The sequence below is a fragment of the Polypterus senegalus genome, chromosome 3 (genome assembly GCF_016835505.1).
Source record: "Polypterus senegalus isolate Bchr_013 chromosome 3, ASM1683550v1, whole genome shotgun sequence".
Classification (NCBI taxonomy): Eukaryota; Metazoa; Chordata; class Cladistia; order Polypteriformes; family Polypteridae; genus Polypterus; species Polypterus senegalus.
The window spans coordinates 303,983,164-303,995,795 of record NC_053156.1 but is presented as its reverse complement, the minus strand read 5'-3'; the positions used below and the strand labels follow the sequence as shown (position 1 = coordinate 303,995,795).

The window sequence follows — 12,632 nt, the reverse complement described above, 5'->3', positions numbered from 1 at the left end:
CATGCTCTGTGATTTCCTCCCAACAGACAGTCAACTTTTCATGTGGTTAGATTTGTTTTGATTTAGTTCTGTATTTATGCGAGAATACACATACTGTGTATATATAGTTCTCCAGTGGATAAGTCAGGACTTGATTTTATCACAGAATTTGTGGTATTTTATAATGTTGGTCGAATGTGGAAAACTAACGCTATTGGTCCAAGAGATTATGATATGCTAACACCCACCTGAGAGAGTAACCACGGAGCGCACAGCCTTTTCTTTTCTATATTGTGCCATAGTGACCACGTGGTAACACCCAAACTATTCTGAAGCGATGTTTACACTGATTTGTGTTTTTTGTACCTCACACCCTCATACACCTTTATCGTAAGAGCATCCCTTATCTACAATGGAGTGTTTGATCAGAAGAAAATATGAAGCTGGTTTAAAATTAAAAGTTGTTGAAGTGGCGAAAGAAATTGGTAACTGCACTTCTGCAACAAAATTCAATTAGTCTGAGAAACTGATTAGAGATTAGAGGAAGCTAGAAGAAGTAAAAAAAATATAAGTGTCATATTTTTGAATGGGCACATAAGTCAGGGTCTGATTTTATGATCAAATTTTCAGGTTTCAAGACCCGACTTGTACGTGAGTATATACGGTAACTGAATTTTATTATATTTTATTTCCTTTTGGGCACAAATAAAGTGTTGTCTAATCTGATCAAATTTAAATTCCAATACCAGGAAAATGTGATAAATGGATTGTCACAGTTGTGCATTGGAAACACAGAAGGTACGGATCAATACTCGACAACTGTCTGGACTTGACAGATGGACATCTTTGGTACATTTTTAAGCTTTCTCTCCATGCCCCATACCCGCCATTGTAAAGAGACAGAGGGGGCAAGATATAGGGTTTTAATTTATAGAAAGCACTTCACTTCAGAACACAATTGTGTGTGGCAAATGCGTATATAGTATGTTTGTGAAGACATTACTTTAACTTGAAAAATACCAAACTTATCCTTTAAATTCTTGGAAATGGGGAAAGAAAAGACACTTTATTTGTGTTTTATTTGTACATATCCTTGACTTTTTTTCTGGCTCTTTTCAAAGTATTTCTCATGCATGTGTAAAGAGAAACCAAACTATGTGTCAATATGTCTTTAAGGGCAAGGACAAAAATGCACTTTGCTAAATTGAATTCCAGCAGCAAGCAGATTAACTAAAAGTAAATATTAAAAGCAGAATAAAACTGAAACATAATATGATGTATTATTATAACCCAGCTGGAGTGAATTCCAGCAATTTTTGTTTGGTAAGTTAAGTATCACATACCAAAATAATTCATACATTGAATATTTGGAATTAAAAACGTATGTATATTGTGGACCACCAGGGGGCGTACCAGCCAACCTACCCGACACAGACAGGCACGGACACAAGTGCAGGTGCAACACACCTTTATTTTTTGGTATGAGAACAGCTTCCCTCTGCTTCCCACCCTTACAGCACAGCTCTTCAATGGCTCTTTTCTTCCTTCAGCTTTTCACGCCACCACTCCTCCTCGCTCAAGCTTTGTCCTCTTCCACCCGACTCTGGCCTCTGGAGTAGTGGCTGCTGACTCCTTTCATAAGGCACTCAGAAGTGATCCAGGTGCTCGTTGACTGATGCTTTTCTATGCTCGTGGTGGTCATGGGCCCTAGCAGGGTGGATCTTCCAAGCATGCCAGGGTGGCTGCCCTCTAGTGTCCTGGGGAAGGTAATGCCCAGAACAAAGCCTCTCCTCCAGTCCTTCCGATACTGGAGCGTCCCAGCTGGGCAAGGGTTCTGTCCATCCGTCACCATATGAATATATGAAAACACATTTTGGTGGTTAAACGTGTGTTTCTATATGAGACAGCTGACACTCTAAAGCAGGGGTGCACACACTTTTATCAGCTTGCGAGCTTCTTTTAAAATGACCAGGTCAAAATGATCTACCTACATTAAAAATGCTATATATATATATACAGTACATCCGGAAAGTATTCACAGCGCTTCATCACTTTTTCCACATTTTGTTTTGTTACAGCCTTATTCTATAATGGATTAAATTCATTTTATTCCTCAGAATTCTACACACAACACCCCATAATGACAAGTGAAAAAAGTTTACTTGAGATTTTTGCAAATTTATTAACAATAAAAAAAACTGAGAAATCACATGTCCATAAGTATTCCCAGCCTTTGCCATGAAACTCCAAATTGAGCTCCGGTCCATCCTGTTTCCCCTGATCATCCTTGAGATGTTTCATTGGAGTCCACCTGTGGTCAATTCACTTGACTGGACATGATTTGGAAAGGCACACACCTGTCTATAGAAGGTCCCACAGTTGACAGTTCATGTCAGAGCACAAACCAAGCATGAAGTCAAAGGAATTGTCTATAGACCTCCGACACAGGATTGTCTCGAGGCACAAATCTCGGGAAGGTTACAGAAAAATTTCTGCTGCTTTGAAGGTCCCAATGAGCACAGTGGCCTCCATCATCCGTAAGTGGAAGAAGTTCAAAACCACCAGGACTCTTCCTAGAGCTGGCCGGCCATCTAAACTGAGCAATCGAGAGAGAAGGGCCTTAGTCAGAGAGGTGACCAAGAACCCGATGGTCACTCTGTCAGAGCTCCAGAGGTCCTCTGTGCAGCAATCCACCAATCAGGCCTGTATGGTAGAGTTGCCAGACGGAAGCCACTCCTTAGTAAAAGGCACATGGCAGCCCACCTGGAGTTTGCCAAAAGGCACCTGAAGGACTCTCAGACCATGAGAAACAAAATTCTGTGGTCTGATGAGACAAAGATTGAACTCTTTGGTGTGAATGCCAGGTGTCACGTTTGGAGGAAACCAGGCACCGCTCATCACCAGGCCAATACCATCCCTACAGTGAAGCATGGTGGTGGCAGCATCAGGAACTGGGAGACTAGTCAGGATAAAGGGAAAGATGACTGCAGCAATGTACAGAGACATCCTGGATGAAAACCTGCTCCAGAGCGCTCTTGACCTCAGACTGGGGCGACGGTTCATCTTTCAGCAGGACAACGACCCTATGGACACAGCCAAGATATCAAAGGAGTGGCTTCAGGACAACTCTGGGAATGTCCTTGAGTGGCCCAGCCAGAGCAGAGCCAGACTTGAATCCGACTGAACATCTCTGGAGAGATCTTAAAATGGCTGTGCACCGACGCTTCCCATCCAACCTGATGGAGCTTGAGAGGTGCTGCAAAGAGGAATGGGCGAAACTGGCCAAGGATAGGTGTGCCAAGCTTGTGGCATCATATTCAAAAAGACTTGAGGGTGGAATTGCTGCCAAAGGGGCATCGACAAAGTATTGAGCAAAGGCTGGGAATACTTATGGACATGGGATTTCTCAGTTGTTTTATTTTTAATAAATTTGCACAAACCTCAAGTAAACTTTTTTCACGTTGTCATTATGGGGTGTTGTGTGTAGAATTCTGAGGAAAAAAATGAATTTAATCCATTTTGGAATAAGGCTGGAACATAACAAAATGTGAAAAAAGTGATGAAGCGCTGGGAATACTTTGCGGATGCACTGTATATATATATATATATATATATATATATATATGTATATATATATATATATATGTATATATATTTATATATATATATATATATATATACTGAGTATCAGAGGTGGGTAGTAATGAGTTACATCTACTCCGTTATATTTATTTGAATAGCTTTTTAAAAAAATTGTACTTCTGAGAGTAGTTTTACTGCACCATACTTTTTACTTTTACTTGAGTACATTTGTGAAGAAGAAACGCTACTCTTACTCCACTACATTGGGCAACACTCGAATCGTTACTTTTGTTCCATTAGATAAAGTCTGACAGACAATTTTCAATCTGCCGTGTGTAGTGAATGCTGTCAAGTTGCCCACACGCCTTCCATTGCGTCTCCAGCTATAACGCCAGGTTTTGGATGTTCCCCAAATTAAGGAGCTGCAGCTTTGGGGACAGATGTTGCATTTTTCGTTTGAAAGCATTAACTGAGCTAATCATATTGACCATATTGGTTTTCTCTTTTACTTGCAGCTGTAAATTAAGCTCCTTCAACATGTTGGTCAGATCAGAAAAAAAATGCCAAGTCTAGCGGCCATTGATCATTATTAAGTTGCTTGTATTCTGCATGTTTAATAGCAAAGAGAAACTCCTTTTTCTCCGGCCAGGGGTCTTGAAATCTCAGCAGGAATTTCTCCCTGGCCATTTGCCTCAATGAAGGCCTCTTTTATCATCTCTCCATCTTGGAAGGACTTCTTATGCTTAATGATCAAGTAACTCACCCGGAACGATGCTTCAGTGTGTCTGCATTTGCTTCTGAATTCAGCCGAGTGGAAAATGACGGCTCTCCGATTAACTGCGATTTTAGTTCCCTCTCCTTTCTCTTTCTCAGTTTCGTCGTTTTTATGAACAGTTCTAAAGTGCCTTTCCACATTTTCCTTCTTTGGAATAGCAATGAGAGATTGACAGATCAGACAAACGCACTTCGATTGTGACATTGTGAGAGAAAAAAATCCTCTTCCAATTCCATATCCAGCCCATACCCTCCCCAAATCAGTGCTTTTTTTAAATCCCTTCTTTAGTCGATATAAATTGGAAGGCTAACTAGATCACTTAGATAGCCAGAGTTTTGCAGTAGCTTGCATGGTTGATCGTGCGTGCGGGATGACCAGTGTGTTAGAAGAAAAGAGATCTCAGACTGGCCGCCCTGTATGTCAATCAAGTGGCAAATGCCATAGGGAGGATATATGATAGACTAATGTTTAAAATAATTTTTTTTTAATGCAACGCGATCTACCTGCACTATCTTTCCGATCTACCGTTCGATCGCGATCGACACATTGGGCAGCCCTGCTGTAGAGTGATGTTTTTGCAATAAACTGTTTATTCAATTTTTTTATACAGACTAGCAAGTTTACAGATTTTAACACTGAGTCAGATGTGCTTGAGGCCATCAGTGCTCCAAAAAGTAATCAATGGACCTGCTGGGATTTTACCAGTTGTCTTGGGAGATGTGAAAATATAAATTAAATATAAATGAAGTAAAGTTACGCACAAATTATCTAATGAAACAGCACCTGTAGTCCTATGTGTAGTTTTGGTCATCACATTACAAAAAAAAATTGGGCTGCTGTTTGATTAGAAAATTTAATCTTGATTAATCAAACAATTGAACATTTTTAATCAAAATTACTTGCACATTTATTGGATTTCCTTCAGTCATATTCATATTTTTCTATAAAGCAGAATTAACTCAGCGATTCATAAAACTAAAACATCTGTCTGCCTGTCTGTCTGTCTGTCTGTCCGCTTTTCACTAGAGAACTACTTAACGGGTTTTTTTCTATAATTTATTTGAACATTCCAGTTGATTTTGCCATTTCTCTCATTGCGCTAAGAATCATAGTTCTCTTGCGGGAGCGATATATTCATGCTAATCCGAGACAGAGGCTGCGAGCGGAGGGGAGGGGAAGCGCGACGTCAGGAGTAGGGAGCCGGGCGGAGCCATTATGACTTCTCTCATCACGCTAAGTATCATAGTTTATTTCTGCAGATCTGACAGAGCGGATGTGTTCCCTCTGTTCATGTTGTTGTACCTCTCACCACATGTTGGAGCGCACCTTACCTCCGCTTAGCTAGCGATACCTGTTTATTCGACAGACGTTATCGTCCAGAGATTGTTAAGGAGTAACGTGTGACGTTTTTGAGAGAGAGATCAGAGCTATGTGTGTGTCTTAGAGAGTAGTTGCTGATTACTAGAGATATCACGGCCACGTGCTTTTCTCCCCATGCGGGAGATCAGATACAGTGCCAGTGTACTGGTTTTTAAAGTTTGTCCTGTTTCACCTCTATGTGGGCGCAGTCACGGGGGACAGCTAGTTTCATATAAAAAACAGTTTTAATAATTGCTTGCCTAGGCATACTAGATTATTCCGGTTAGTTTATGGAACAGTTTTGCGTAAGAGAAACAACGCCCAACGACCTCTTAAAACACCCCCCCCCCCACTAAACACCTCTACAGTGTGGTTTTCTGTAATATTAGAGAATATCTGGAGATGTGGTTTGGACTGCTACTTTGCAAGGCATCACACCAAACGCACTAACAATTACACTAACTTTGGCTTTCTGCTACTCCCCGGCTTCTGTACTTATGGCAGGTCTATTCTGATTAATAAGTTTGAAGACGCTTATTTCAACATTGTTTGTCTGCACAGACTCAGAGATGCTTGACTTACCATCAGGCCTGAGTTGCCCCAAATGCATATTGTCATCTTTTTAGTTAGCCAATAAAAGGGGTCATTTTGATTGACTTGTCATTACATCATCATGTCCTTTAAAACCGTACATTTCATCCTCACCAATCCTTCTCTATTACAGAATCCTTTTCAGTGCATTTCACCTCATTAGTGAGTGGCAAATTCAAAATAATTTAATCCAATGGCTATTACATATCAATAAAGTTAGCCAAATAATAATTACTTGTTAAATATCAGCTGAAGACAATCTTGGCGGTGGTACAGTATTATTGCTAAAAAATGTCAAATTACTGTTTTTTATTGCTTTAAAAGAGGTACAATTCTGGAGCTTCAACAAATAGAAATTGCACCGTGTAATATAAAAGTTGCTTGCAGAGACAACAATTGTGAATGTAATCACCATATGCAGTCCCAAAGGCAAGCACAGAATGTGTGGGAGACATGTCCAGAATCATGTTATATAATGCTTTATTTTCACCTCCACATTTAAAAGCGAATTTAATAAATAAAAATTAAAAAAAGTGAAAATAACAGATATAACCAGGAACCAGCATTGAAATCAGGCCCACATATCACGTCCTCCATCCTGAGTCTGAAATATACAGGGGAGCAACACCTCCAACGAGGTACTGTGGTGAGGAAAACGTTTCTCTTTGTGCCTGTAAAATTTTCATTTTTTTGTATTACATAAGAATGTTTCTTAGGGCGGCACGGTGATGCAGTGGGTAGCGTTGCTGGCTCGCAGTAAGGAGACCCATCTGGGTTTGCTTCCTGGGTCCTCCCAGCATGGAGTTTGCATATTCTCCCCGTGTCTGTGTGGGTTTCCTCCCACAGTCCAAAGACATGCAGGTGAGGTGCATTGGCAATCCTAAATTGTCCCTAGTGTGTGTGTGTGTGTGTGCCCTGCAGTGGGCTGGCGCGATGCCCGGGGTTTGTTTCCTGCCTTGTGCCCTGTGTTGGCTGGGATTGGCTCCAGCAGACTCCCATGACCCTGTAGTTAGGATATAACAGGCTGGATAATGGATGGATGGATGTTTCTTATGAGTTCTTAAGATTAATGAGGCAAAACTCGAAGTCTGTTCTGCTAATGGTGGGACACACAGCAATGGCCATTAATAAACAAATTATAATAAACTGCTCAGAAAATGAAATGAACACTTTGAAAACACATCAGATCTCAATGGGAAAAAAAATCCTGCTGTCCAACTCTACTGCTATGGACTGATATGGTGATGTGTGAGCAATGAATGGATGGAAATGAAAACGATCAACCGACAAAGGGCTGAATTCAAAGACACCCCGAAAATCAAAGGGAAAAAATGATGCGGCAGGCAGGCGAGTCCATTTTGCTGAAATTTCATCGCAGCAACTCCAAATCATACTCAGTAGTTTGTATGCAGGCCTGACAACGTCCTAATCTCCTCCCAGATCTGAACCTGGGCATCACTGAGCTCCTGGACAGTCTGGGGTTTCGGATGGACCAAAACATAATGTCCTGCCTAGAGGTGTTCTATTGGATTGAGGTCAGGTGAGCAGAGTGTGGGGGCCAGTCAATGGTATCAGTTCCTTCATCCTATCGCCACATGAGGCCGGGCATTGTCGGGCACTAGGAGGAACCAGCATAGGTCTGACAATGGTTCCAAGGATTTCCTCACCTATACATAATGGCAGTCCTGCGGTGCCGTTGTCTAGCCTGTAGAGTTCTGTGCGTCCCTCCATGGATATCCCTCCCCAGACTGACCATCAGGCTGAACGAAGGTTACAGGCAGCATAATGTTCTCCACGGCTTCTCCAGACTATTTCACATCTGTCACATGTGCTCAGGGCGAACCTGCTCTCATCTGTGAAAAGCACAGGGCACTCGCCAGTGGTGGACCTGCCAATTCTGGTATTCTATGGCAAATGCCAATCGAGCTCCATGGTGCCCACTGGAGGACGTCGGGCGCCCTCATGAAGTCTGCTTCTGATTGTTTGGTCAGTGACATTCACACCAGCCTGCTGGAGGTCATTTTTTTAGACTCTGGCAGTGCTCATCCTGTTCCTCCTTGCCCGAAGAAGCAGGTACCAGTCAGTCCTGCTGATGGGTTAAGGACCTTCTATGGCCCTGTTCAGCTCTCCTAGAGTAACTGCCTGTCCCTGGAATCTCCTTCATGCCCTGGGAGACACAGCAGGCCTTCTGGCAATGACACCCATTGATGTGCCTGCCATCCTGGAGAGGTTGGACTACCTGTGCCAGCTCTGTAGGGTCCAGCTATGGCCTCATGCTACCAGTAGTGACACTGACCGCAGCCAAATGCAAAATGAGTGACAAAACAGATGAGAGTAAAATGTCAGTGGCCTCCCTCCACCTGTTAAACCATTCATTCCTGTTTTGGGGGTCGTCTCATTGTTGCCCCTCTAGTGCACCAAAGCAGCTGAAACCGATTAACAAGCCCCTCTGCTACTTCACTGAGCAGATCAACAGCCCAGAAGTGTCATTGACTTGATGCTGTACTCTCATTAAAAAGGGTTCCTTTCATTTTTTGAGCCATATGTAAAGATGGGTATCTGGTTGATGTGTTGTGAATCGTGGACAAGTGAAATCACCTGAACTTGTGTAAAATGTTGTTAGGTAAATCACTTCACTATACTATCTGTTCTGTGCAATAAATTGTCTGCTCTTCACATGAGAATAGCCTTTTTTATTCTCAGAATGTGCAACACTCTGCACTCTAGTATGATACATTTATTATACTTTTATTTATATTTACATGATTACTTTATATTTGCTCTTAGTGTAACATGTCCCTTGTTCTCTTGTTAAATTGTAACATAAATAATTTCCTTCGGGATTAATAAAGTTTTCTGATTCTGATTTACACCTGACTGTTCTATGTATACATAAGGGACTGATAAGCTGCAGATATGGAAGTGTTTATAATCGGCTTGGAATTTTCTCACTATGTTATCTGTCATCCATTATTTCGAGTGAAAGTTCACATTTGTATTTTTTTTTTATGTATTTTACAGCCCAAACAGTTTAGAAAAATGATCCAGCAGACATTTCAGCAGTATGCCTCACTGAAGGAAGAGCAGTGCATTGTGAAATTCTTTGATACTTTTGCCAACTTCTCAAACTTTGATGAAGAGGTTTTCCCCTGTGAGCTTGCGGTGAGTTCTAGAAGGTTTCCATGTGTTTACATAAGGTTATCATCATTGGGTGCGTTTACACTTTGGTTTACATACCGTCAAGCGATTATTCAAGGTGACATTGGATGAGATAACCGAGGCCTGGGAGTGGATTGTGTTTTGAGGACTGTTTATACCTGAGGAAGGGAGGGAAGGCCGAGAGTAGTTTTTAGTTTGCAACTCCTTGAAATGATCCAGTTGTGCGTATTCTGAAAGTGAAGATGAAGAGTTAATCTTTGCTGCCTTCTTGAAAATCTTTGGTACAGTGTTCAGAGTCTGTTTGCATTGATTCAGTTGCAGTGTTACAACTATTCTGAAATGAAAGGCCAGAACCGGGAAAAGCCAAAAACTCAATTCAGACAAAAAAGAAGAAAATTCATTTATTAATCTCTCAATTATAAAAGGAAATCCTGGGACGAGACTTTCTCTGAGATAATTTCAACTCCCGTGAGAGATAATTTCAGGTCCCACGAGAAGAGACATTTTGCCAAGAGATTTTAACAAGTCCCGCCAACAGTCCAATCACTTCTCATTCGTGTGAATGCAATTGTCAGACCCAGTTCCTGCACTCTCAGCTCCAAGCAGGGTCGGAAATAAAAGACGAAGAGTACAAGACAAAGTAGAACGTCGTTAAGAGGTTCAAAAACGTTGGAGCGATACAAATGCAGAGCAGGTTAGAGATTATGAAAGGGCCTAAAATTCAGAAGTCTCAAAAAACTGATACTAAAGATTGCATTAGCGCTAACAAATGGAAATTATTACTCAGTCAAATAATGGAACAGCGAAAAGAGATCGTATATAATGTTCAGAATTAAACGTTAAGTCAGAGACTTACAGATTGTCTAATTTGTGTTGCCATCAGGGAAAAGTAGTGTTTCTTCCCTATGAAGAGGCGTATCTGTGAGAAATAAAAGATTTGTTGTTTGGTGAAAGTGAAATCCACATACGCGAGCAGCAGAGACGTGAAGTGGCCCGGGGGGTTGGCGAGCGAAGCGAGCAGGGGGCGAATCCCAATAGTATTAAATAAGAAAACGTCTGCAGTAATTAGGAAACCAAAAGAAATAAGCAGAAAAGGAATAATTACAACAGAAAGGAAATAAGTCTGAGATAAGAAACACTAATCAAAGTAAACACTAAGAGGCTAAACTCTTTAATTAACAATAAGGAAACCAACCCAGCAACAGGATCAAGTGACGTTCAAAAGCAAATGAAAACAGGAGCACAAAAAGGGCCTTAAACATGGCAGGAAACAGTGGCAAATGCCACAGCACCAAGGTGATGGCAACCACAGTCTTGTCTTGCGTCACCTCAGTGGACGGATCTCGGTAGCCGTCCTGCTCACATGAAATCAAGGCAGCAGTGAGAGTAAAGGTAACAGGTAGAATGAAATTAGACTCGGATGGATAAGACGTGCTTTATTTGTCCATAGAGGGAAATTAAAACATTACAGAATCTCAAGAAAAGGGGAAAAAAAAGTACAAGGGGGTACCCTAAAGTAAATTAGTGAAACTTTAGTCTCCTTCAAAGTCCTCTCCATGTGAATGAATGCACTTGTCCCAACGGTTTTCCCACTGGTGATAACATTTTTGGAATTGCCAAAGAAGAATGTTGTCCAAGGCCTGCAGCGATTTTTCTTTGACTTCCTCCACGGTACAAAAACGAGTTCTTTTTTCATATGTGCAAAGAAGAATAAAGAAGAATAGTGTTGTACTGTGTCAGGTTCTATCCATTACATATTCGCAGTTTACTTTTGGTTTACCTCGTATATTTGCCATATTGCCATATGTTTGATTTTTACTCCCTAGCAGGACTAGCAGCATCATCACTTCATTGTCCTGTAAGACATGATAAAGATACATTTATTGGAACTTAAAGCAGATTAATCATTTGTTGAAATGCCTTTTCCAACATATTTCCATATGTTTTCAGATATCTCTGTGATAGAATATTATATTGTCATTTCAAAACCATTCTTGGATTCACTGTTAAGAGTAGATTTTTCATAAATCCAGCATCTGCACTGACCACCTCTGCACTGAATTGATTAGGAGAATATTGACTGTTTTATGTTTTATTTCATTCATTAGCAAGAGTGGAGCATTGCAGTGGACCTCGTCATTGGGCCCAAAGGAATCCGTCAACGAGTCAACAAGGAGGCCATGGTGAGTGAGTGGGCACTCTCAGTTTTTCCTTACAGATTGATGACAAGAAATTAGGAAATACAAGGATTCATTGAGAGGTTGTGATGGGTGACGTTGTATGATTTCCATCTAAAGGCTGAGCTGAATTCACCCCGTCTAGCATTCAGCTTTCACTTTTCCGACAAGCTACCTTTGTGGACAGCTGGTTTTGGTCACTTGATTGCAGTTTGGCTTTTCCCCCATTAATACTTGACTGTGATTTCAAGGGTGCTGTCAAAGGGAACCGAAGATATTTTTAATTTTGTTTTACTGTAATTATGAAAATTAGCAGAACGCAAAACCTAAAATCTTCTAAAATGACTGTTGCAGCTCAGCCATCACAAGCCTCTTCCTCTTCTTGTAATTATTGAAACTGATCTTTCAATCAGCGCACACTTAACACGGTTTAGGTCACAATTCAGCCAGGCTTTCAGAAAGTGACACCAGGCTCTGGAGCTCAACATTAACTAGCGCAGGCTGCTCAGAGTGTGAGGGTGGTCTTCCTTGTGAAGGCAGATGCAGCTGGATTAGCCCTTGATGCATTCAATTCACTGACAAAACAAACTGCTGATGGCTCAGTTCATTTTTTTCTTGGGTGGGTTTACTGCTGGAGTAAAACTGTCTGTGGGCGCCATGTCCAATCAGCTGTCAGTTTGTGTGGGATGGGTGGCGTTGTTTGATAACCACCTAAAAGCTGCGCTGAATTCACCCTGACGTTCTTGTTTGAATGCGGTTTAGCATTGGGCTAATTAACCTGTGAGGCTCACTATACACTGTGTGCAAAATTATTAGGCAAGTGATTACTTTGACCATATATTCATTTTTATGCATATATTCCAACTCCAAGCTGTATTAACTTGAATGCTTATTGGATTGAAGCATATCAGGTGATGTGTATTTGTGTAGTTAGGGAGGGTTGTGGCCTAAGGAGACCAACACCATATATCAAGGTGTGCATGATTATTAGGCAGCTTGTATTCCTCGGG

At 41.2% G+C, this 12,632-nt stretch overlaps 1 protein-coding gene across 5 annotated transcripts in view; it reads left to right on the top strand.

Moving 5' to 3' along the window:
- ptk2ba (protein tyrosine kinase 2 beta, a) overlaps nt 1–12,632 on the top strand; it is a 366,968-nt gene that overhangs the window by 180,715 nt on the left and 173,621 nt on the right. For all 5 annotated transcript variants that reach the window (XM_039749531.1, XM_039749530.1, XM_039749527.1 and 2 more), the window contains exons 8-9: nt 9,308–9,448; nt 11,554–11,628. In XM_039749531.1, coding sequence (XP_039605465.1) covers nt 9,308–9,448; nt 11,554–11,628 — 216 coding nt within the window. The remainder of the gene's footprint in view (nt 1–9,307; nt 9,449–11,553; nt 11,629–12,632) is intronic.